This window comes from Pelmatolapia mariae, linkage group LG7 (genome assembly GCF_036321145.2).
Source record: "Pelmatolapia mariae isolate MD_Pm_ZW linkage group LG7, Pm_UMD_F_2, whole genome shotgun sequence".
Lineage (NCBI taxonomy): Eukaryota > Metazoa > Chordata > Actinopteri > Cichliformes > Cichlidae > Pelmatolapia > Pelmatolapia mariae.
Genome location: NC_086233.1, coordinates 48,311,752 through 48,338,765, shown reverse-complemented (window position 1 = coordinate 48,338,765; position 27,014 = coordinate 48,311,752). Strand labels below are relative to the sequence as shown.

Here is a 27,014-nt window from a genome sequence, read left to right as displayed (position 1 = left end):
GAAGTGATGGACTTTTTTTTCTTTTTACTAAATCTATCATTTAGATGTGCACGGGTTAGTACTGCCATGCAGACTGTATAATGTTCTGCACCGTTCTTGCCTATGTTCATGTCAAAAGTGCAGCACTACCACCTCCTAGTGGTAATGATGGAGATAGTGTTTAGTAGAAGAGCCATGAAAATACTTGGACTGCTTAAATTAGGTTTATTTGTCCCATAAGAAAATAAAATAATGAGAAATAAAAATCTGTATTATTAACAAGGACTGCACTGATACTTTTCCGCTGATATAAATATCTTACTCAGATGGCGTTTTACCGAACTTTGATGTTTTATAGCAGCAGTCCACATTTTCAGAATGACACCAAATACAACAAAAAAATCACAATCACTCAACACCAATTCCATAAACAAGTTGATTTAAAAAGGTTTAATTTAACAGAAATGGTTAGACGAAGGCACATAATGCATAAAAATACAACTGATTGATCAGATAGTGCACCAGAGATGAAAACAGCATGTAAACCAGATTTTAGTTCTGCTTGCAAAACTTCCTTTAAATATATCAAAACGGGAACAAACAAACAAAACAAAACAAAAAAAATCATTAAAACAGAAAGACGATGACAAATATAAACGCAAAGCTGATTATTGTGGCAGACAGACAAAAGTGGTCCACAGCTTCACGTGGAATTCTTGTAGGCAACGTTTACAAGACAAAATGAAATAACACATCTGTCCAAGTCCAAGAGAAAAAAAATATAGGCTTGTAGTTTTTCACTGAGAGCTTTTCGCCTGCATCCTCTCTGCTGCGAGTAGTGAAGGCTTTTTTTGTTGGTTTTTTTGCTCTTTTAAGAAGGGAATTGCATTTTTCCTCAGAAAAAGGCATTGTATCACAGTATACCCCATCATCTCTCTGTCACATTATTAGTAAAAGTCCAACATAAAAGTGGAAGTAGGGGAAACAAAAAGCCTAAGACATTATTTACTGTATATACAGTGAACCAAGTGAGCGACTGTGCTGTGTGTCTATGCTAGAGAGCTGGTGTGTGCTGATATTACGCTACTAGCATGCGCTAATGCAGATGGATTGATTTTTTTTTTGGCCCTTGAGAGAAGAGACAGCTGGTCTTGTCAGAGCTCAGCAGTGACTTCCGTGGTTATGGATCTCTCGTGCTAATATTAGTGTTGTTTTCCTTCCTTCCAGCTCCCTGTCACTGATGTAAAAGAATAATTGTTAAAAACAAACTGTGCTCTTGGAAATCAAATATATTGCACTTTAGGACAAGGCCAGACAATGTTTTTAAAAAAAAGTAATAAAGAAACAAAAAATGAAAAAAATAGGATGTCCAGTGTAGCTAATTTTTGTCTGCAGATTCTCCAGTGAAACAATTACTTTCACAATTAGAAAAATATGGTCATTCATTCTCATTCAACCTGTTAATGTACCTTAAAACTAAGCCTGAGGACACTGAGGAACAGCTTTGCAAAGTCTACCTACCAGCAGCAAAACCTCTTAAAAACCATATAACAGTTTAAGCTTTTTGTAAACGAAATGTCTGCTGGCACATATTTAGCAATCAGAATATCAAATAAATGCAAATATTCCTAAATATGGAAGCGTTCCTCTTCAGTGGAATTAGAAATTCATAGGCGTGGACAACAAGACACGACAACCGAGGTCTTGTTTGAGTTTTTGAGTGTAGTTTGATTTATGTTAAAGTCAAGCTGAAGACAAACGAGAAAGAATAATTGCACATCTTTATCTTATTTATGGATTATTTACCTAAAACAGTAACTCAATAATAAAAAAATCACTTTTCCTCCCCCCTCTTGACTCAGAGCAATCGCCGGGTAACTAGCAGAGTTTGCTGTTATGTAAATATAATTTGAATGTTATATGAAATAGTTAGTAACATACATTCAAGTTCTAGAGGAGAAAAAAATCAAAAGAGTTTTATTTCAGTCTGACTAAAAAAAGAGAGATCTGTGTAATTGCATGGCGACTACGTCTTCTGACGATTGTACAACCAATCCTCTCAGACCGTCCTCTCCTGACAACCTACAGCATCTGTGTTAATGATATTTTCAGTGTGTTTTCTTTCCTACTAAGCAGGCATCAATAACCTGTCTAAGGCATACTGTAAACGGTCCCAGTTCTTCCAAAATACAGTCAAAAAACAAATCCCCAGGCAGGTAGCTACCACATGATACCGGCTCCTCATCAGTGGAGCGGCAAACTTGGCAGCAGTGGAGACGCACACCAGGATGACGGTGATGATGGCCACCATGACGTTGATGCTCTTCCCCAGCAGGACTCGGGCGTCGTGGCTCTCGAGTTGGACCGTCTGCTGCTGCTGCTGCTGCTGGAGCTCCAGCTTGGACACGCGAGTCTGACACGACTCCAGGGCTTCCTGAGAAAGATGGGGAGAGGGTTTTTTATGGGTCAGACCGTCTCTCAACTTGCTAAAGGGCATTTGCTGACCTTTAAACACTCAATTACCCAAATTCCTCTAAAAGAATTCTTCTGCATCAGCAGAGAGAGGCCGCTTGGACAGATGACAATGGCCATGTGCTGAGATATTAGACACTTACAGGCATGGTGCATTTTTGTGATCCATCTTATGTGCTGCTTATGTGTGAAGCATCGCAACATAAGTAGATTCACCACTATTTACCTGTATGTCCCTGGCCCTTTCGTGAGCCTGGTAGGCCACCCTCTCCTCAATGCTGGCCAGCTCCTGCTTCAGATTTGCCATCTCATTCTGGTGAAGTTCTGTCAGATCGTTCAGCTGGTCTTCCAAACGCTCATACCTGCCAGTCAATGTAAGGGGATGGTTAATATTCATATCATTGCGGATTTTAAAGTGGTTAATTAAATGTGATATTAAGCTTATTGTTATCTCAAATTCTCTTAGAGTTATGCTTGTTTATTTTAGATGAACATTTTATATTGGTATGTCTGTTCTTATTAGGCTGGACGGTGTGTTATTTAACAATAATGAAATGCCAAGTTCTGTAATCGTACCTGTATCTCTCATCCTGCAGTGACTGGCTGACAATGCCATACTCTCTCTCAAACTGTGCCTTTAACTCCTCTATATCCTCCTCCAGCTGATTCTGGGCATCTTTAATCTCCCTCACCTCCTCCAGGGTCAGGGCAAGTCTGCCCTGGTTGTCTTCCCCAGTTTGGTCCCCCTTAGCTTGGCTCTGACACGGCCCTGCAGACGCTCCTGCCCCTGCTGGGTTTCCATTATTGTCTGAAACAGAAGCGCTGCCTGAGGAGCACTCGTCATCACTGGGATACTTGGGTTTGCCCACTATAGAGGTGCTGTTACTCAGTCCCTTCCCTTCAGTGTCAGTGGGCAGTGGAGAAGAAGAGTCCAGAGTGGTTTTGAGGTGGGCAATGTTATCAGCGCTGCCAAACTTGTTCCTGATGAGGTTGGCGAACTCTCTGGGCTTGCTGAAGAAGAAAGGAGGAGACAGCGAAACACCTGGTCCAATGGTTTTGATCTTGTCCATGGTCGGGTGTCGGCCACTGCTTGTCATGTCCCTCAGCTGTCTGGGTGACTCCCGGGGTATGGTGCTGTGTTTAACAGTGGAAGAGCGAGCGGGAGGGCTTTGATAGTTTTCACTGTCTTTCATCTTTCGGTGGTACTGTTCCAGCTTCTTTTGCATCTGGGCAATGTTCTGAGCTGACTTCTGGTTCTTTTTCTCAAAGACCTGCTTGATGCGCCCCACCTGCTGCTTGTCCGCACTGTCCATGAGCTTCAGATACTCAGCTAAATTCTCATCTCGTGTCGTTTGCTCGATCTTTAGCTGTTCTGTGACTTTCAGTATCTTTTGCTGGAGGCTGTCCAAGCACGAGCGACTACGCTGGACCTCAAAGCCGAGAGCAGGATAGGGACTTCCATCACTGAGCTCCAGATCCAAATTATTCTCTGAAGAACCCCGGCGCATTGACAGCGGGAGGCCTATAAAACTGCTCTCTCTACTCCGGTCCTACAAAAGAAGAAAATCAAAAATTAAGCTTAAACAAAATCCTATAAAAATATATGAAATTTGGTACAGTCATGTATCAGTCAATACCACAGCGCTGCTATTAAAAACAAGCTACTGGTCATCTCACAGTAGAATAAAGTATTTTTCCTTTCTCGGTTAAGAGACACTGGACTTGTACTCATTTTGCACCACCTCCAAAATATATACACACATACATGCTAGTCACTAAAAGCAACCATCCAAAATTCAAAAAAGAAAAGTAAAACACACATCGTACCACACACACAAGGCACATAATCTACAGACACTCATCGCACAAATACACAGTTTTCAATTGCAGTAGGTATCCTATAACTGTTTCATGCTTTTAAATGTAGATGACAGCATTTTACTGTAATTTACAAGAGATGTTTTTTTCAGTGTAAATAATGTATTAAACTGGTGCATTTAAAGGAAGGACCTTTTACTACAGAATTCTGCTTAATAAAAAAAAACACAGCATTCTGGGAAAGTAAATATTTTATCAAGACTTCCAACTATTTTACCTTTTTTTAAGATCAGGGCCTGTTTTCTAGTTTTGGCCCCAATTTTAAAATTTGATCATATTATTTTATTCGACAATAAAATTACATGTATGCTTCCTGGGTACAAGTCTTTAATACAGAGGGTCTTTATCATTATCACAAAGACACAGCTATGCTAAACAACCTAAAAGTAGGTCAGCATTTTTAACTAAGCATTACAATCTACAGCTGCAGCTGTAAAGTAAAAGCACATGTGACCAACTGCTCATACTATGAATCCGATAATGTTTTCAGGCCCTCATTTGCTTCAAATTACTAGCTTAAATAATTGGGGTAAACATCATTATTTTTTTAGATATATACAAGAAAATACAATATTTCTACATAGTAAGCTCTGGCTCGCGCACTATTCAGCATTTCACACTGTGAGGCCATCTGGGTGTGTCTATAATGCTCTTATTTGGAAAATCTGTTACATTTTAAGAGCCAGAATTTAATCCTGTTTGTTTATAATATAGAAAAAAAAACAGTTGACAAAATTCATATAACTACTCTTAGTATGTGTGAAAGAAGTGGAGCATGTACATCTAATGTAGGTCAGTGATAATGTCACACAAAGGCGCGAGGCAGCAGAAAATCCCTATTCCAGACAATGTACCCTAGTTTTACAGTTAATAACCGTTTTTTGTGATTAAAGCTGAACGTTATGCTCACTTTTTGTACTCTGTTGTAGGTTTAAGGAAGTAAGCATAATATATACAGGCTGAGTAAGCAAGTTTGCATTTAGTAGGGAACTAGAAGACATCCCGTTATGAGGAAACTGTAGGAAAGCAGAGAAGCAAAAATGTAATCATGCTTCTGAGCTGCACTTTAAAGAGCAGAAGTGTCGCTTAAAGTGTAAAAAAAACTGCAGCCCATCGGTGGCTCAACAAACCACTTCATCTTGCAAGCTGATCACAGTGCAACACCCCTGTAGTGAAAGAGGGTGTAAGCCAGGGGTGTCAAACTCCAGGCCTCGAGGGCCGGTGTCCTGCAGGTTTTAGGTCTCACCCTGGGTCAACACACCTGAATCAATGATTAGTTCATTACCAGGCCTCTGGAGAACTTCAGGACATGCTGAGGAGGTCATTTAGCCATTTAAATCTGCTGCCTTGGATCAAGGACACATCTAAAACCTGCAGGACACCGGCCCTCGAGGCCTGGAGTCCGACACCTGTGGTGTAAGCTATTAAAGCCTTACACTAAGTGTTGTACAATAAGCACTATAGGCGGCACAAAACTGCACTAATCCTTAACAAATGTAACACTGCTAGTTTCAAGTAAATAAACAGTCAACTCAAGCAGGCTCGATCTTGCTTAGCATTTCAGCATCGCCACGTAATGGTCACATATTGCAAGCTAAGTATCTTGACATCAGACAAATGCACCCACAGTTAACCACATAATGAAACTTCTCAACACATGACTCCCACGTGAACCTCGAGAGAAGGTTTACAGGATGATGTATGAGTACATGCCTGGTGCACACACTGAAAAACACTGCTCAGACTAAAACAAAAACACAGTCACCAGGACCATCTCTCTGAATTCAGCTTAATTCAAGGTATCCAATTACACAGGTGAATAGAATTTACCTGCTGTTGGCTCTATGATGTAACACCAAACTAGCCAAACTTGTTTAATAATGTGATAAGTAAGGCAAGAATCTGATGACATGATTATAACTGCAACACACTGTGTTTGTACCACAGTGAACGAGCACAAACTGCTTCACGTATGTTTTTAGCCATGCTTGTGGTCACGTTGATGCAGACTGTAATCAGTCTGCAGCCACTGAATGACATGCTGCATGATTTAGCACACATAACTATGACTCCAGGAATATATATCTACTGTTGTTGTAACGCCATCATCAGGCAACAAGGCAATTTTCCCGAATATTTAACCTAACTATCAACACAACTAATAGCATGTTCAGTGCCTTGTTCTTAAAAGGAACTTCTGGCAGCAACTTTAGAAGTCCAAAAATAAAAATTATTTCCACACCAGGAAAAAAGATTTTTAATCAACTATCAGTTAATTAATCAAGCATTGATAATATGCAATCAAACATACAAAGTGAGGTTACGCTGTTGTTTTATTCATTGCTATTCATTCAAGGTATCCTATTACACAAGTAAATTCAGTTTACTTCCTGTAAACGGAGTATGAGGTCAGGTAAAGCAGGTAAATTCCATTTACCTGCTGCTGGCACTATGACTTCACACTCAACTAGTCAAACTCGTTTGATAGTCTGATATGTGAGGCAAGAACTGATTATTACTAGAAGAAGCTGGTGGTTACATTGGTGCAGACTACAATCCTCAGCAGCCACTGGATGAACTGTGACATAATTTACACATATCTGTGATCCCAGGAATATGTATCGTGACTTTGTAATGCCATCATCGGGTCAAAAAGTCAACAATGCCACTAATGGCATGGTTAGTGACATGTTCCTCAAACGTGTTCTGTTCGGTCTCTGCTTTCAAAGTCCAAAAAGTTACTTCCACCCCAGAAACAAGTGTACTTTAATCAACAATCAGCGAACTAATCATGCTTTAATAATACACAAACAAAAACTTAAAGCTAAAGTTAAACTGTTGTTTTATTTATTATAATATAAGATTCAAGCTAGCCTTGTTAGTATCAGACCATTTCACCCATCCTGGATGCTCCCCTTGTTCTGACCCCTCTAAGAAGGACACCACTGGGATAACGTGATCAGCTCAAAAAAAACCAAAACAAAACATGGTGGCAAACTGTGATGGCTGAGCTGACAGATCCATTACTCCCTCTAGGAATGAAGAGGACAAACTAACTGACTCCACAGCATTCATCTATTAGAGAATCACTGATTTAATGCAAATCAGCAAATGTTGGAATGCTAACAGGCTCAACTAAGATAGTGAAAACAGTAAAAATTACACTTGTTAAACATCAGCTGTTAGCATGTCGTTATGAGCCTGTTGCAAAGGCAAAATCAGCATTAAGCTGCCATCATGGCTTTAAACTAATCTCATTTATACACACACACACATATATAAATATATATATTTGACTGTAATTACACTGCTCTTACACAGTATATTCTTCATTATGTGCAGTGTGTAACTGGAGAACGGCACGCTTATTTCTACAAGCAAGCCAGGGTTTTTTTCAGCCTCTGTCCTCATCCTACTCTCACACTCTCTCTGGCATCTGTCCTTATTGAACACAGAAGTCTTTCTCTGCAGAGAAAAAAGCTTACTTTGTCATGTTCTACCTCTGCCCTGTCCAGGACTGAGCCACTGCATATGGATTCACTGGCCTGACGTAAAGCCAGACGAACCCTGCATCCAGTTGTGGTCTTGCCCCATCAGCTGTGAAGGCTCTAATTCTCCACCAAACAATTGGTTTCACATATAAACCGACCTTTTAGTCAAACCTGATTTCCATACAGAACAATGAGCAACTTAATGATGCCTCACTTAAGAGGAAGTGTAAAGTAAGCTGCTGTATTGCTCGCTCAAATTACCAAATCTTTTCAGTGTTCATAAGACAGTCACAAAGAACTGCCTGTTCCACCAGACAGCTTAGACTGCATGCTATTTCTGCAGTACTTGAACAAAGCTAGCTCCTCAGGCACTCTCCCACCACTAGCGTTTACTTTGGAAATGTTCAATATTGTCCTCTGCACCATTAGGGGCTAAACACTGAGCACAGGGGTCTTACTCTGTTGCTTCAATGTGCTGAGCTAACATAAATATGGAACAAGTGCAAAATAGATCAAATGGAAACCTGGCAACCACTGGTGAATCACTGCCGAGGCCTGCAGTAAGATTTATGTAAAGGGTATTGATAAAACTTCCACACTCGCACTGCACCTGAATTTCAAGCATAAAAATGATAAAACAAGGAGCTTTGTGATATAAACAGAAGTGGCTTTTAACTGGATGAGGCCATAATCGTGAGAGCGACCTAAATAACATAACCCAGACATTTTTCACATTCTGGAAACCATCTGCAAGTATGACAGCTGGCAATTTCCTCACACGAGATTGATGAAATTGTATCATTTCAATTTAATAAGCACATCTGCACCACCACTGCTGCTGCTACTTAAGATTTCGAACCACTCTGAATAACCGCAGGAGCAATCTGAAGGTCTCTGCGGATGAGTGGTCCTGCTAAATGAAGTAGGCTCACGCTGATGAAAATGTCCTCCCCAAATCTGCTGAGGAGCTGCCCTACTTTTCACTCACTTTCTCCAAAAACATTTGCGCAGCCAGAGACCGGTGAGATCCCGGTTACATTTTTGATCCCCCCTAATCCCTCTTATCGTGCCTTTAAAATATTTTTTATCACTACAAATGCGGTGTGTTCTCACTCTAAATAAAGTCTTCAAGATGTTGTCTTTAGAATTAGCAAGCCAGGCAATACGCCCACTGGTGTTTTGACTCACAAATAGATTTTAGTGTGTCAGTAGAGCAGAAGAAGAAGAAAACAGAGAGCAGGAGACAAGGCAGAGAGAGAGAACTGAAACGGATATAAAAAGGACAGGAACAGAGGTTGCTCCCAAACAGAGCTCAGCAGCACACATCATCCCAATCATCATCATCATCTCCAACAGCAGGATCAGCAGGAGTCCTCCATGCCCTCAGGGTGCCTCCTTCACAACTCAACCCTGCTTGAGCCCCCTGTTCCCCCTCCCACGCTGTCCTACATAGCACACAGAGTCTGTCCAGCACCATGACCCATTTAATAAGCCCTGACCTCGCTTGACAGCATAACATAAAGATCCATCTGCATTAGCCTCAATCTTAACCCAACAAGGAAACTCTGTGTGTTGTTAGGCCTGAGAAAACCCACTCAAAACTTAGCTACAGTTCGAGGGCAAAGTCGCTGCAGATGCTGCTTATCTTGCACTGCAGTGTACTCTCTCTTGGATCAATGATCTAGTTAGTGATTCAATTTTTCATGCAAAGGCAGGCCTCGCACTCATCTGCCCACTGCACCACCACGAGAAACAGACTGAGCAGCAATTCAGCATTTAAGTTCTGAGGAAGAGCAAGGGGGAGAGCTCACAAATTATTTAGAACTGGGTGGATATGCAGGGGATGTTTACTAAATTCTGAGTCGTATAGATAAAATAAATATTGGTTTAGATTGATTGAACGTGCAGCTGATTTCTTTTCATCTTGCTGAACCCACTGCCCCTTTCAGTTTGAGTGAACATTATTATAACCACAGACATTTTCTTATGCAAACAGGAACACATTGTCCCCAATACCAGGAAGTAATGGTAGCTAGTACTCACAATCCCTTTTGCAATCTAGAGAAACCATCAGTTCACAGCGCCAGGTCATGCAAGTGCACAAGCACATTCAAATACAAGCACAGGTGTTTGCACCAGTTTGAAGTAACTGGATCCAAATGACAAAACATTTGGTGTGCTGTCACTGGCTCTTGGCACGCCCAAGTAAACACGCACAAACAAGGCAATGGAGCTGGCACACTTGAAGAGATGGAACAAAACCGTCCCTTCAGCCGAGAACAGAATCACAGAGGGGAAGAAGCCCTCGATGCTTATTGGTATTCCCTCCAGCTGATCCTCATGGATACAGACGCTCTCCCACTCAGGGCTCACACAGGGAAACAGGAAGAAAACCAGCGATATGGAGCGTGAGAGGGACAAGGAGCACATCTTTCATTTTAAAGAAACCTGACCCGGCGTCTCCCCCCTCCGCCCTCTCCTCTCATCTGCATCCCACAGCTGCGTATGTGGTCAAACTTTGATTGCTTTCTTTACTGAGGGGCCAAACTGTGCACCTTATTGGACTAAAAGGAATGGGGAAACTTGCAACAGAGTCTAAAGTCTTAAATTCCCTGAATGAATGATCCCCAGGGGGTCAGGGGAATTAATTGCTTAAGACATATTCACTATTATCTTAGAAGACAAGCTGCTCCAGGACTAAATCAATAGTCCATTAACACTTACTAGTGCCTGCTTGCCTCCAGTGACTGAGAGAGTATTGAGCGGGATTCAATTAAGATAAATACGCAGCTATATTCAAGCGACCAGAACCGGTGACGTAACGAGGCTGGCGAGGACTCGAGCACTTCAAAAAGATACTTTCGGCTGCTCCCTTATTCGCGAGGTGTCACGGCAGGTACCACTGCATGTTTGGTTTGGCAGATTTATTTTTTTATAACACTGGTGCTCTTCCTGAAACAACACTAAAAGGATTTGTGTCTCCTCCCGGCATCAAACAGGAGATCTTTCATTAAAGCACTACATCACGGTGCCACTGAGGACTGAAGCACTTCTTTAGCCTTAAAAAAAACCCCACACAGGACCTACTTTAAAAACTTTTTTTAAGGACTCTGGCATACAATGCACAGCATGTAAATATTATGCCGACGTGAAGGTCAATGTGCACCTTTTGCACAATGACATGCATGCGAGAATAGCATTACAGGTAAAGGCCACAGTTCACATATGGAGATCTGGGTCACTGAGAAATGCCACAATCTCAGCAGAGCCACCACTCAGTAAGGGTTAAAGGCAGTCTCTGGAAGCCAGCCACGAAAAGCCACGTTGCATCATTTTTGGCCTCTAACCCACTATATCTGCTGCACAATGGCTTTTTGAGAAACAAAACTGGAATGCCATTTACGGGCAACAAAATGAGGAAAAGCAAAACTACACAGCCCAGCATTAATAAACCAGCTAACAGTCAGATGAGCTGATCCACTTTACTGTGTTAGCGATTATAACAAAACTGGTCTGACTGCTTATATAAGAACCCGGCTATAAAGTTATTCCGCATGATTCTTTCAAGCTGTACTCCAGGGGAGAAGTGATCGATTTCAATTACTTATACTCTTAATTCAGTTTAAATTCAGTCTATTAACAGGAACTAAAAAAAAGGGGAAAAAACCCCGTAATAGCACTTTTTAGTGACTGGGTGTCAGATGTAAAGGTTCATACTGAAAATGAGAAACAGTTTGCTGCTTCATGCCACTTTACTGAAGCAGCGAGAGAATCACACGTTTTTATGTGTTAAAGTTTCTGGCTTTTAACAGATAACAGATCTGCCCCAGCCATTAGGGGACTTCTGACTCCTCGTGTGGTTTTCCCCCTAACCACCCAGTTTTAGTTAGCTACTTTTGTCAAGTCTCTTTCAGCTAAAAGATTTGTCATGGGACTTGAGTTAAGTGCCATTCTGATACTGTGTACTCTTAAAAGAAATTGAGATTTTGAGGATATAAGCATATAAATAAAAACTTGCTTTTTTCCTTACTTTTCTGGATTGTTTATACTACATGAAATTGTAATATGAGTCATCAGGACTTTATGTGATATAATCCTCCTTGCACTTCATCTACATCTGAAATACTAACTTATGTGATCGCTGACCACAGAGAAAACTCAACTGCGCTATCAAAAGAATATATTATGGTATAGTTTCCTTTAAATATCTGCTGTTATCGCTTTAATATAGATGAGCTGGGATCCTCATATGGTTGTGAAATAGTAAATAAATCCAATCAGAGTAGGTGGCTCTAAACAAGCAAATATTTGATACAGTGTTTGTGTGTTTGCGTGATTAAGGTTTGTATTTGAACAACACCATGGCTGTTTTTACAAAGACCGATTCAGCAAAAATATTCCCTGGTGGAGAAAGTCAGTAAGCAAGCCGTTCGCCTGAGAAACTTGTATTGTCCCCTGTAGAGGAACCGACTTCTTGTAGGTGCTTTGCATAGTTTCTTACCAGTCTCTGACACCAGCTTCCTGGGAAAATTAGCAGTGAGTGCGCATATTACATGTTAAATATTCGGTACTTACTTTAGATTTTTTTTTAAAGTGAACATCTTTCCCAGAAAGAATTGATGATCTTTCATATTTACGAGCAATCATCATGACAGACTTGCAAAGGGAACAGCAGGCACTGATTCTAATTGATTTGAAAGTCGAATAAATGCAGGGAGCGTATTTACCTTTTCTGTGTGACTGACCTGCTTTTTATTTGCTTAAATTGGGAGAAATCACTAGAAAATATTGATTTTATGTATCACTTGATTGAGTATATCTCTTTGATTGTTTAAAAGACAATAAGCTGTTTATGTGTCCAAATATGTTTGTTTTTTGTTTTTAAGTTAACCCTTTCCGTGGGTTCTACTTACTACTTTTTCACAGCTGTGCATGTCAGTAAGGTGGGGATGGATGACAGTTTATGTTTTTTTACCCTTTCAAAACTAGGTTATGAACTGAGTCACTGAGCACAAACACAGAAGCACCTGTAAGACGCAGCGCAGTACAGTAGCTTATAACAAACACACTACCTAAGCTATTAAGTTTCCGCTCAGACTACTAGTTCTGCTGATAGCAAAATCGATAATCCAGCCAAAATTCTTGTAAACAATGGGGGAAAATGGCCAGCTCATAATTTACTTTCCAACAACACCTTTCATAAACTTGTTCGCAACTTAAAGCTGGTCCTCATACCAGCTGGCCTTACTGAACATTTACCCAATATTGGCCTAGGCTGACTCACATATCGGGCAGACTCCACACCTGTAAGCAACACAGCAGGATCACAAACCACAGCCTCGAAAATGAACAAATGCATGGAATATGTATTAAGGAGTCACGTGTTTGTTTGGTTTAATATTTTTGCATGTTTCCACTAAACTTACCACCCTTGTGTTTAGAAACCATATTTAGGAGTGGTGGGCGTGTTTCTCTAAGAATCAATAAAACTTTTCAGATTATTATTAAACCATAGGATCAACCGCTTTCGGTAGCCCGGAGTTCACAGCCTCGGAGTCCCTTCACATCCTCATGAAGACATGCCCTTTTCTACAGTATCTGTATGAGTGCGGCTCACTGAAAGCTCTTTGTTCGGGGAAACACGCAGCTTTAAAAGCGGCGCAGCTGTCGGTTTCACATGACGTGGAGCTCGAGAGGCAACAATGCATCGCTGGTACAGTACGGGTCCTGCCGTTTATCACACAACAATGCTGCAAAAACAGTCATTCACACACTCACCATCCGGCTGCTGCTGGTGCTGCTGCTGAGGTATTTCTCGACTTCGGACAAACTTCGCACGGACACGTTTGCGCTGGGCATAATAACCTCCAATTAGTGGCCAGTTAGGAGCTGGTGGGTCGTCACTTCGGTGTCAGGACTAGTTTACAACTGTCGCCTAAACTCGTATCCATGTTTAGCCCCCCTTTTTTTGCTCGCTCTCTCTCTCTCACTCCCTTGCTCACTCACTCACCCGTGCACTGGCTGCTCCCTTTCAACAAAACTGCGCGTGAACCTAAACCCCGCCCACTCGTCTCTCTGAAGGGTGGCTCAGCTGAAAGAGGAGGGGTTAACTCTTTAAACACACGTACCTGCCTGCTGAAGATAACGCAGCCTTGAAACTCTTTTTATTCTCTTTCTCTCTATTACCACAACAATTTAAGGTACTGTAGTTAGAAATATAAGTATTAAATACGGTTTTAGATATATTATAAATGGAGGAATCTCGTTTTGGAAAGCAAAAGCAGATAATAACTTATGAATATTTAAACCACTTAGCCTACATTTGTTATTAAAGGGGAAAAAAGGCATTATAAGCAGGCAATCTACTTATCATCGATTGAACTCTTGAGAGCATTTGCTAGAGTAAAAGCTGGAGGACTGTGGTTTAAAATTACTGTTGCAAATATCAGTTTAAAAGTTCATTTGTAGCTCTTGAAGTATCAAAGTGCACATCCTGAATTGGGTTCTACTTACCCTACAGAGCATTACCTCAGTCACTCAGTCAGCTGAATAATGCATACATTTTCTGAAGGGCTGAGTTTTTAAATTTAGTAAAGTGTGAAAGGGAAGGTTTACAAGATGTGTGGTTTGGAGGTGGCAGCACTGACTGAAAGATAGAAGGACGAGTTGGAGATTGTGGTTTGGAGACGAAGTTAAGGAGGCACACTTGGCTGACTTGGTTCAGACATGTGCAGAGGAGGGAGAGTGACTATATTGGACAAAGGATGTCCAATATAGTATATGGAGGGGGAAAGGACAACAGAGGAGGGTGAAGAAGTCACTTGGATGAGTGGTGAAAATGTTACCAACAATGAACAGAGCTTTGTGGGATTTCCTTAGCTGGATGATTGAGCATGGATCAACACACATCAAAGAATCTCATGGGTGTCATGAAGGAGGACATGTAGAGAAGGGTGCAGATGATCTGCAGTAGGGGCCACTGAAGGGAGCAGTTGAAAAAAGAAGTAGTACTGAAACTGGGTAACTAGTACCCAGCTGTTAATGTGGTGCTGTTGTGGTGTGAAAAAGAAAAAAGGTGCTTTTTTGTCCTCTGAACTATAAAGTTTTGAAAATGTAAGTATCACAAAGTGCATGAGGATTCACTCAGATATTACTTATTGTGTCGTTGTACAGATACACATATGAACATGTAAATGTTTTATTATTCAAAACCAATCTATATAAACTATTAAAGTAATTACTTGTGGGGAACAAACCCTTTGTTTCTTACTGTAGGGTTAATTCCATTGAACAATGTGGTCATTTTTAAAACTGTGCAAAAATAAATAAAGGACACGAAAGTGCAAAAGTGCAAGAAAATGTGACGACCATTATTACGTAATAATATTTCAGCTTAAGTGGTGAAAAACAGGGTGGCAGTCAAAATGGGGAACAAAACTAAGCAGTACACTCTGCAAAGTGAAAAATGTTTTAAAATAGGGTGATGATTGCATGTATCTATAACCAGACGATCAGCAGGCCTAACAGGAAGGAAGGAGGTTTGGCCTGATGATACTCATGTATTGTAGAACAGCAAGTTTGATCGTCTTAGATAAACCGACAGCATAACTGACATATCGTGCTGATGTTTCACTCCAAGAAGTATTTCAATTTGATGTAAAAGAATCTGGCTTACATATAACCGGTTCTGTCACCTTGTTTTTCAACACTAGCCCCCCCCCCCCCTCCCCCCTCCTCCTCACCCCTCCCAGCTGCACAGACACCCCAGAGGCCATGAGAACAACCCAACTGGTTCTTTCATTCAGATTCAGCTCAGAATGAGCTAATCCACCATAAACACTCAGGCTCGTGTTGCATCACAAATCCCCAAACCTTAACAGTTACCGTGTTGTTTCCCGTTTCTTAACTGGTTTGCATCACACATTGATATGCAGCAGCTTATGCAGTTCAAAGGTGGTGAATAAAGCGATGTACTAGTTTGGCAGGACTATGGAGAACCACACAAAGAAGCTTCTGGGATACACTGGACAATGGACTTCTGAAAACAGCAGCAGACAACATCATTCATTTGTTCATCAAGTTTTAATGCTGCTATCAGTGCTTTTAATTAGCTGGACACACCCACGGTGTAACTACCACGAAGCCTGCAGACACTGTCCTCCGTTCAGTTACGTATATGCGCTGAGCTCTGATTAAACATTGATGAGCTTATAACACAAGCTGTAAGCACAGCGCCCTGCAACATCTTCCACCGTCATGTCATTTGACACAAAACACAACAATAAGTCGGTTGGGCAGGATGCAGATTTTGTATTACTAATTCAGAAGGGACATGTAAACAATCTGGTGTGTTTATAGAAGAGGTTCAAGTTCCAAGAATTAGCATTTAGACTGAGTGAAACCAAAGTCCTGCTAGAAACAGGTCTTGCAACTCAGGAGACATCTTGAAATTCTTATTTTGAAGCATTACTTAAATGTACTTTGCTTTTAATGGTCCGTAGAACATTAAAAGTGCATCTATATAGAGAAAAGTTTTCTGACAAAATACATTTATTCCCCCCTGGAAGTTATACTTTTACCACCATCGTCATCATCATTGTTTACAACAGGCTGAACTGCAGGACCAACACAGGGAACTGTGTACAGAAAGGGGAGTAGTAAGTTTGATTTCCCAGGTAAGATGATATCTCTCAGTGTGTGCCACAAAATGATGGAGATTTTCTATCACTAAGCTGTGGCAAGCACTGTGTACTCTGCTGGGGGACAACATCAGAGCTGGTGACACTGAACAGACTGAATAAACTGATTAGGAAGGCTGGCTCTGGGATTGGCTGCAAACTGGATGCTTTTAGCGCTGTGGTGGAGAGGAAGCCACTGAAAATGTAAATGTGACAAATACCACCTGATCACCCCTCTGCACTTATGAGTACATAGCTAGGGTTAGCGTTATTTCTCTGTGAAGCTCTGAATAGAGCTCAGTTAAATGGCCTTTTGGAAGTGGGCTTCTCTGCTTTGCATGAGACAGTGGGTTTACAAACCCCTTGTGGTCAACCACTTTGAGCCAGTTTCGTTCTGAGAATGATTTAGTTCATGAGAAAGGTGTTTAAAATGGTGTTTGAGCTTTGTCTCTGCAAGCTCAAGAACATTTGTCTCATTTACTTCTAGAAAGCTACTTTCAGATGCTGCCTTATTCATACGGGGTCACCATAGCAGGTAACTCTCCATGCTTGATTTTGTGCACTGGATGCAACCCCAAAGGGATTTATGTCTCCTCCTGCAAATGAATCTGGGAACTTTTGCTTGTTAGGTAAATGTGTAAACAACTACACTATTAAATTCTTATTGAAGTATGAATGTTCACCCATCCGCAGATTATCACAATTCACAAGCTGTTGTCTTTTTCCAGTGAGGCTGTATTTTTAAAGCACTTTTGCAGTCATGACTGACACATTTTCACCCAAAACTGAATGATAATGAAAACAAAACCTGTTTATGTGCAAAGTTTTCTTAACATAACTGGTAATGGTGCAAAACACGTGTTATATTTGTGTGCGCTATATAAAAGTTTCATTCATTCAGAATCAGTGCCGCCAACTCCTGCTGACAATCATGTTTGAAAGATGTTTTTATTTTCAAATGATATGACCATCATTTTCTATTCGTGTGAATTTGTCCAAAAAAGATGAAACCCACGAACTACCAAGTGCTGCCCGTTAGCCTTGGTCAATTCTATATACAAAGCTATATACACAAATACTTCAGATCCATATGACGTCAGTTATTTGAAAAGCGATGTTGCCGATCCTTTGGACTGGCAAACAAATGAAAAATAAAAGTTTTAACTTTAATTGATCTCACAATTCAGTTCACATTATGACAACTTTCTTCCTTATAGTTACCACTATAAAAAAAAAGCTGTGTATGAAAACAAACCATACTCATTTCTTCAAAAGTACAAACAAGATTTGCCAAAAAAAACCAACAGAAAAAACAAGGCCTGGAGTCTTTTAAGCATAAAATATTATGTACAATAAAAAGCACACACCAAGCCTACTATCCAAGTTTCAAAGGGTTTGTTCCTGAACAGGCAGATACAGATAGGCTTCCTTGCAATTGGGAGTTGATTTTATTTGTCCTAATTGTGAGCTGCGCTCTACTGACGGGTTCCTAAGGGGTCAGATGAAGGACAAAGTTAAGATGTGAAAAAAAATTCACAAGTTAAAGTGGGTCATTATATTATGACCTTTCAGTGACGTGAATAGGCGGCCACTGAATCTTCAGTCCCGTGTCGCTATAATAAATAGCTGTGCGTCAGACAGCAGAGACGGCCTGGCTATTATAATCAGTGGACTCCATTTTGAGGATGTAAGGGATGATGCTGTCAATCTGCACGTTGCCAATGAGCCCAGCGAAAAACAGCTCCTCGGTGACAGCTGCACTTATCAGCCTGAGGGCAGGGAGACGCAGCAACAGCTTGGATAACCTGGGATTGATGAGAAACAGACATCAAATTCAACATGTAACAATTAAATCTACGAGAACAGCACACACACACACACACACACAACTCTGTCCTGCTTTTTAAGAGTTTAAAAAAAACGGATGGTGTGTTTCCAGCATTGCCGGCATTATGCAGCACAGAGGTGAAGCCTACAAACCTGTAAGAGTCTTCTGGATATGTTCTGGTTACATAGTCCTGCAGCTCCATGTAGGCTTTTTCCTGGAATCTCTCTATCTGTGGGATATTATCTATGCCCGGATGATCTGGTACAAAAATAATGTATATGCACAGTCAGACTTGAGTACACCAAGGAATCTGCTTTTTTGCAAATCGGGGGGGATTGTTTACGCACCAGGGCTGAAGAGTACAATAGCTTTGAGGTAGGCATATTCATACGAGTCTGGGGAAAGCTTGGACATGCTGTTACAGAACTCCTGCATCCTCCAAATGTGCTCCATCACTATTTTCACTCTCTCTGGGGACAGCTTCTCTGTGAGACCAAGAAAAAAAAAAAAAAAGAGACGCTGTAACAGACATGCCACAAAAGTGAATAAGACAAGACAGGGGTAGGAATTGATAAGCATTTGCTTCCTCGTCCTCCTTTTCGAACGGGAAACTGTCAACCTTTTGTTTTTTCTTTGTGAATAGGATGGCTTTTAATGATTTTGTGTTTATTTGTTTTTTTATATGCATTAGCACTTGTTGCTTCCATTTTCAAAATAAAGATTTGTTTGATTCATTGAACATCTTGTGTTACTGTCCCTTGAGTCTGTCTAGCTTAACAGCTTTCCTCTTTCTCAAACTGTACACAAGTATTAAACCTCTCAGGAAGCAAGCAGCAGAGCTCTCCTACCTTCCTGTAAGCTGGTCTGGAGATGGTTGATAATAGCACTTAAGATGGTGCCGACATTCATTACATTTGAACACTGTGCCAGACCCAGGGCAAAAAGTTCATTCCAGCAGGCTTTCATCAGGTTAATGTCATTGTCTTGCCCGCTGTAAAACAAAATGCACATGGTTAATGTACTACAAAGGACAGTGCGTGCACATGTAATGGCGCACTTCAAAGACACATGATTTAACAGACATTAGAATATTCTTGCAACAACAGGCTTACCCGAGGGTTTGAAAGGCAGGTATGGAGCGTGCCCAGTGCATAGAGAGAAAAAGTAGCCGTGAAGCCGATTCACAGATGTAGTTGACATTGAGGTACTCTGGCACAGGCAAAGGCATCATAAGCTGCAGGAATGGGGAAAGAAAACAAAAATATGCTAACAATGCAGACAAAAAATATGTAGCTCTGTTTAACACAATCAGGTGTTTTTATCAAAGGGGAGAGTCACAATCAGTGGCTGTCCTTTTACCTTGAAAGGGATATGGCTGTCAGAAAGTAGAGGTCCTTCCAGCTCCACCACAGGGCCCGACTGGTCCCCTGACATCAGCTGCATTGTAGCCTCCAAGGACTCTCCTGCTGAGCCATCACCAGGGTGCAGGACTTTGGCCAGGGTGTCAAAAGCTCTAATAATACACAACATATACACTTATTATATTTTTAAAAATGCTTGCACTGAAAGAGCCTCACATTTGGATTTATAAGTTGTATACTGCAGGATAGAGCTGGGTGATATGACCCAAAATTCATATCTCGATATTTTTTAGCTGGATGGCGATATACGATATATATATCTTGATATTTTTTTTAAGCCATAAGGTAAGAACAAAAAGAGAGTTTAGTCAAAGCTGTGTCCCAGATGTCACACAGGCACTTTTATTAACATACAGCGTAGATGTACATGAAGAAATTACTCAAAAATAAATTATCAGCATTTATTAAATAATAATGCTCCATAAATAAAAGAAACACAATGTTGTTTTTGTGCATAACAAAAAGCTTACAATTGTGCAGTCAAAATGTAAACTAAAAGACGCTGAGCATAATAACAAAGAGACAGATTTCACAGCTCCTCTATTCCCAACTTCTACTGCGTTACTGACAGCCTTGAGTTTGAAATCCTCTTTGTAACCATGTCTCTGAACAGGTGCCATTTATGGTTCTTATACACACACAATACGGTAATATTACGTTGAAGCACAGTACGTATCACTCCGCGAGGCTCCACTACGGTAGCCGTAATGCTCCGACAATCCATCAAGCGGTGCGGCTCTGTAGCTCACCAAAGTCGTACTAAAACATTTTTTGACAGATTACTGAGCGCCGTGTACCACATAAAAACGGTTCGCGGTCAGTAAGCACAACCAGAATTCATACATAAGGTGCACTGTCGATTTTTGAGAAAATGAAAGGATTTTAGGTCATGCAGCCCCTGTGGGCTGCATGTCGTTAGCGCGGTTAGCTCGCTAACACGTTGACGCTGACCAGCCCCACGCACGGGGCGATCCGCGGTAACTCGTTAACGGAGATTTGCCGTGTTCATCTTGTCGTTGCCTGCAGGTGAAGCTATGGGGGAGGGGGAGTTGTGTTCAGTGAAGGAGAGGCAAGGCCCAGTAACGCAGCGTAGAGACAAAAATGGACGAAAGAGAGGCAAACTTGCGGCTCCACAAGTATAATTATAACGTAACATATACTATATCGATATAAACGATATTGTCACAACTTATATCTCGTATGAAAATATATCGATATTTTTAAAAAACTCGATATATCGCCCAGCTCTACTGCAGGAGATTCATCACAAAGCAATGCAGCACCACTGTCACAGATGCAAAATGTTACACTTTTGATCAGCAGAGTGCCAGTCTAATTAAAGCCTTAAGATCGAATTAGAAACCACATGGCCCTGCAGGAAATTCAATTACAGCTTTATGACAAACAGAAAATAGAAGCCAGAGAGTTTCGTGAGTTTCATTCTGGTGCTTCTTTAGGCCTCGGTATCAGCATCAAAGCATCTTGATTTCTTACGACAGCTCTCACCTTGAGATATCACTTGCAGTTTGTTCATCTCCCTGGATATCAGTCATTGAGCTGTCACCGTTGCTAAGTGTTTCAGCTCCCATCAGATCATTTCCGCTGTCACTCGCTTCTCTGCTCTTGTTGAGGTGGGCAAGGGATGTTACTACATTTGCCAGTGTACCAAGGTCACCCTGGCAAGGGTCCTCCTGTTGAGGAGGGGACAGTCGTTATCGAACATTCTGATCACTGAACTGCTCCCACAAACAACAGGGACAAAACTGGTTCACAGCAAACTTATTAGGACACGTTCTTCATCAGTGAACATGCAATAAGTTTTGTTTGTTTGTTTAATCCTAAGTACTCTAAAGTTCTCTGCTTGTATATAAGGTAGGAAACATATAAGCATACTACAGTTTTACTGCATCCGTGTTACCTTTTCAGGTGAAGCTGGAATCAAGATGGTGTTTTCCAGCTTGGAGAAGGGTTGCTGGATGTTGAGTAACATGCTTGACTCAAGCAAACTTGTAGATCTGAAGTTAAGAGATTTGACATCACATATTGCATTATACTTTACAAGGCCGTGTAGCAAAATAATCATTTCCAGCCAGAAATATTAATCGAGCTTCTAATTGTATATAACGTTACATAAAAGACTTCCAATATAAGTTCAATATAACTAAGCAAAGGCATTGGAAATGTAGAAAAATAACATGTACAGCACATTTTATTCATTATGTTTTCTTACACTGTGGACAGTTAAGGGGAAGCAGAATTCAACTAATAATAACAACAACTGTCTTATCAGTATATTAGAGTTTAAGTAAGATTTACCGAGCAGTTTCCTTGTCAGATGCAAAAGTAGGTGTAGCAGCCAGAGGGCTACACAAGTTCTTGCGGATGTAGATCTTTTCAGTGGAGGCTGCACAGTTGACGGATTTTTCTCTCGCAGTGACTTCAACAGGCTTCCTCTCACACTGAACAGCTAAGAGACCAAAGTCATAGTCACGTCAGTCTTTAATCATGCAGGTTCTTAATAACTTAGTATTACAGTTTCTTACAGTCCTGCTTCATGCCCAGAGCTATACAACGCTGCAGTCGACAGTACTGGCAGCGATTTCGGTGTAGCTTGTTAATAGCACATTCTCCGGAGCCCCTGCATGTGTACACCAGGTTCTTCCTTATGCTGCGTTTGAAGAAGCCTTTACAGCCTTCACAGCTAACGGCTCCATAATGACGTCCTGAAGGATGAAAGGGAAATGTAATCAGGTGTGCTTATGTGTCATTTCAATACCAACATTATAAAAAAAATCTCTTTCTCTCTATACACATATATATATACCTAATGCATACCTGAGGCCTTATCCCCACAGACAACGCAGTACTCCACAACAGGCTTCACAATAGACTGGTCTGAGCTTTCAGTCACAAACTGCCAAACAACCCCAGAAATTGAATAATTTAATACAGCAAACACTGCAAGCAGGCTGACTAAACATATTCATGCCCCAGTCATTAGACTTTTCAGTAGCTTGTTTATCAAAACTGGAAGGAGTCAATAACATCTACAGGCAATACCTGAATCTGCTGCCCAGTGAGTTCAGGGGAGGCAAACAGCAGCTGGTTAACCCCAGAACCATCTGGAGTGGTGAGGATGACCTTGTTGGGTGAGCCTTCCTGCTTGGCCAGAATCACCTTCCCCCCAGGAGAATAATCAGCATTTGCTAAGATAAACTGCTGCTTTCCAGGGGAAGATGGCTCAAGTGCTGTGACGATCTGGATCTTCTGTCCAGTCTGCTGATCAGTTACAATCTGTTTTGAATGAATGAATAAATAAATAAATAAATAAATAAATAAATAAATAAATAAATAAATGAGCAGGTGTTTACTGCATGTGCTGAAATGATAAGTGGAATTGACACATTTTACAAGCAAATTGCGCATATTTATTTATTCACACAAATTCACAGTCTCTGGGGGTGAACGGGCCATATCGTCACCTGGATTCTGTGTCCTAACGCCATGTTGTTGTCTGCTGACACAAGCTGAATCCTTTGAGCCTGTCCATCCATTCTGATATTCCACACACCTTCCTCCACCACCGTTCACATCAGTGCCCCATGAAACAGACACACCTGTACAATTAAACATCTGTATTACTCTATGTTGGGATCAGAGAATATCCTTTAAAAACAAAACAATTACTTCACAATGTTCTTACAGTAAACAAATCCCTGAATCACTTATCAGCACTTTCGATTTATCATCCTTCCCCCCACGATAAAAATATTTTTTTCTAATGCTGAGGCTTTTTCTAAAAATATGCATGACTGGTTGTTTTGCACAATAATTCAGAAAAGCAAAGCCAGCAGTGGCTTCACAGTAAATGCCGAATAGTTCTTAAAACAAACTGCAAGTCATTTCATTTTTCAACACACTGATTGACTGGCTAAATAAAGTCAATCTCAGCTGATATACAGAAATGCTTTCCTATCTAAAAATAAACATTAAAGTCAACCTCAATAATATTCTATAGGTTGAGATCTAGCAAATACATTTTTAAGACCATTTTTAGCAAATGCCAGGGCTTTCCCGGGAATATAGAACTGTGATATAAATTTTTTTTTAAAATGTAACACATTTTTCAAAGTAGTTTTCTTTACTCAATTGTAAAATATGTTTTTGTTCATCAAATGGCATCAAATAACAAGAAAAGGCACAGACTTGTCTTAAGTAAGCAGAAATTTTCTTGGTGCCGACCAAAGAGGGTTTGGCCTTCTATTACAGTGAAATCACGAGAACTTGATGAAAGGATTTCAACAATCTTTTTTCCATAATTGGGGTTTGATTTTAATATGGCCAAAAAATAATTAATTAAGGCCACATTGCCCTTTGACTTAGCTATATGCAGTTCAGTCGACACCACCACAGGTCAGTTTGAGTCAGGAAAATCCCTCAGTTCACAGTTCACACTTGTTGAAACGCAGTTTAGCTTCTAAGTGTTTTACAATGAACAGTGCAAATAATGCAGGAAGAGGTCACCCTGGAGTTACATTTCCTCTGTTATCATTATCATTAATATTATTATTGTTAATGTTAATGTTATAATTATTATTGTTCTTGTTGCCTCGATCTCATATTTCTGGACAATAGCCCTAGTCTATAAATAGGAGGAACAAACACAATCAAAGTTAACCTGATTAATTAACTGATAACATGTTAATAGAAAGAGTAATGTAAAATAGCAGAAGACTCATCTTTTAATCACAAAAATATTTCTTAGGTTCTACCAAAGATCTAATTAGTGTTTTTTTAATAATCTGATATCTGCAAAGTGAGCTGGGACAACGTGATATATTTCAACTAAGAGCAAATAAGTCTGGCAGAACTTATACTTACATAACCAATAATTATTCATACTCCAGTTTTCTCCAGTAGCGGTCCTTTTAGCTACAGCCCAGCATCTGTTTATATTTTTTAATTATGTCAAAAGCTAATAAGTCATGCATTGCTTGAAATAACTTTTACTAAACCAATATAAAAATATAGGTATTTAATCTGTTATGTTCAGTGTCAGTAACTACACGTTAATTTGTGGCCTGTGCTAACCAATCAAGCCGGTGCTAGCTCGAAAATGCACTATTGGTGGCCTTGCGATAAAAGACAGCTTAATGTCGCGGTAAAGTAACAATAAATGAGCAACAAAGACACTGTATGAAAACATACAAGCTCCTGACAGCCAACTATTTAAAATCGATACGGAAGATAAAGGTATTTCTTTTCCTGTGGGTGAAAGGTCAACATTGAAGGGTTAAAGCATGCTAGGGTTCAAGGCCCATGATGCCGAATCGTACAGTGAACAGTTGCGCTCCGGTTTTCATAACTGACCAAAAATCGCAATAATTCTGGCACCGGACTTCCACGCGAGTCGGCATTTGAGAACAGCTCACGATTTAACACTTTTAAATTTCTGCTGTTATACTCACACTTACGGAAAGGATGCTGTTGCTTGCTTTACGCAGTGTGGTTTGCGAAGCTAGCACAGCAGCTAACATTAGATAGCCGTAGCACGGTTAGCTAAAGCGGCTAACATAGCTAGATAGCATATATGTTGACGATATTACTGACGTTATGCGTTAACCTATGATGTTAACTCTATAACTGTAGAGTCTCACAAACATAGCAGCATCTTTACATACTTGCCGATCTTATGTTTTATGCTCCCAGCTCCACACGACAGTGCTAACGAGCTAAATTAGCTTTTTGCTAGTTGGTAGCTAATGGCAGCTTCCCTACTGTAGATCTACTGAACACTCCCTCCCTTCCTGAGTTACTGGCCGCTCACGGATCCTTCTTTAACCTCTCCTGTCCGCATAACTAATAAACTCTTACCTTTCGATGAGCTGTTGGGTCAGATATTTTGCTGCCTTAAATAAATTAATATTTTTAAGTGTTTGCTGCAGGTAGTGGGAGGGTCAGAGTTCGTGACCTTTTTTATCAATAAATAAGACTCGCACATGCGCATTTGGGCAATATCGATTCATATTGTGTACACTAAAACCTACAGTAATTGTCATGTTTAGACGTCAGATTCCTGGTAAACCGTTCATAATGTAGTCTTCCTTTCATTATACTCTCTCATGACAAAACTTAAAGAAAATGAACAGGAAATTTTTCATTTGATTAATGTTTTTTCTCAATGACAATATACTTTAAATTGTTAATTTTTTTTTTTTTTTTGGTCATTTTTCTCACATAGTTTTAGGTTTAAGTATAATTCTGAAATTATTTTAAAACAGCTTCTGTCACACCAGCTATTATTCCATTGCCTACAATGTCCTAGACCATTTTCTCACAATCCCTGCACTTGAATGATTTAGCAAGAGTACACACAACTGGGCTTAAATTTGTGACATATTACATTAGTGAGGATTAGAGATTGCACAACATTTTTCTTATCTGTTGGGTTATGATGTCTTCACAGCAAACTGATTGATTTACATTGAAGATTACGATAAATTCAGCAAACTGTTATGAAGACATTGTAAGCCTTTTGAAATGTCATAATCAAACGTTGAAAATATTGCACCTTTATACTAAAAAGGGACACAATGACAAAAAATGAACCGCCCTCTTTTAAGTGCAAATAAAATTCATTTTACACAACCAGCTTTTCCATACATAAAGTGCAGATAAAAAGAGCACTTTGCGATCTTTTTATCTAGAAAGGTGCTATATAAATGAAATTTTACTTACTTACTTACTTACTTACTTACTTACTTACTTACTTACTTACATAAAGTTTAAGTAATGAGAAAGCATAACCTGTTTCATTACATGTCTTTTCCAGTATATTCTTGACTGGTTACTGGTTCCATATTATTATACTTGAGAGTGAATAAAGTGACAGAAATAAATAATATTTAGTTCCATATAACAGTAGCATAAAAATGAATGATGCCATTTGCTCTGCTGTCATTACTCGAAGAATTATAATTGTAAAGATAAATGAATAATCCTAAAACTATGCTTTGGTAACTTAACAGTTATGTAATGGATGGTCTTACAATGCTGTGCATGTCATAAGCTGCCCCTATTTTGCTAGCAAAGTAGGAAATAGGTGCAATAACTTATTGACACATGTAAACATAATTAGAAATAGAGTCTATAAGGCAGAAACAGAGTGTGTGCAATACTGACTTTCAGTGTCATGTGTTTCTTCAACACAGCCTGAACTCTCGTAGTTAAACTTTCTTGTAATTTCTTAAAGAAATTTTCAGGAACA

At 40.1% G+C, this 27,014-nt stretch overlaps 2 protein-coding genes across 4 annotated transcripts; both read right to left on the bottom strand.

Moving 5' to 3' along the window:
- Positions 1-414: 414 nt before the first annotated feature.
- On the bottom strand, positions 415-13,859 carry LOC134631244 (transmembrane and coiled-coil domain protein 3-like). Its single transcript, XM_063479387.1, has 4 exons — positions 13,599-13,859; positions 3,028-4,001; positions 2,678-2,813; positions 415-2,413 (listed from the first exon to the last, which is right to left on the bottom strand). The coding sequence occupies exons 1-4, from the start codon at positions 13,677-13,679 to the stop codon at positions 2,108-2,110; spliced, it is 1,497 nt and encodes a 498-aa protein (XP_063335457.1). The 5' UTR covers positions 13,680-13,859; the 3' UTR covers positions 415-2,107.
- A 3,568-nt stretch (positions 13,860-17,427) lies between these two features.
- nr2c1 (nuclear receptor subfamily 2, group C, member 1) lies at positions 17,428-25,730 on the bottom strand. Of its 3 annotated transcripts, none has more exons than XM_063481030.1 (14): positions 25,622-25,730; positions 23,230-23,364; positions 22,808-23,041; positions 22,583-22,661; positions 22,291-22,470; positions 22,064-22,214; positions 21,666-21,762; positions 21,254-21,438; positions 19,686-19,839; positions 19,439-19,560; positions 19,175-19,317; positions 18,674-18,811; positions 18,479-18,584; positions 17,428-18,303 (listed from the first exon to the last, which is right to left on the bottom strand). In XM_063481030.1, exons 2-14 carry the CDS (start codon positions 23,299-23,301, stop codon positions 18,132-18,134), a joined length of 1,833 nt encoding a protein of 610 aa, XP_063337100.1. In that variant the 5' UTR covers positions 23,302-23,364; positions 25,622-25,730; the 3' UTR covers positions 17,428-18,131. The 3 variants fall into 3 exon arrangements, with proteins under 3 accessions (XP_063337100.1, XP_063337101.1, XP_063337102.1); XM_063481031.1 differs by lacking the exon at positions 25,622-25,730 and adding an exon at positions 25,429-25,590; XM_063481032.1 differs by lacking the exon at positions 25,622-25,730 and adding an exon at positions 24,629-24,649.
- Between the last annotated feature and the right edge of the window lie 1,284 nt (positions 25,731-27,014).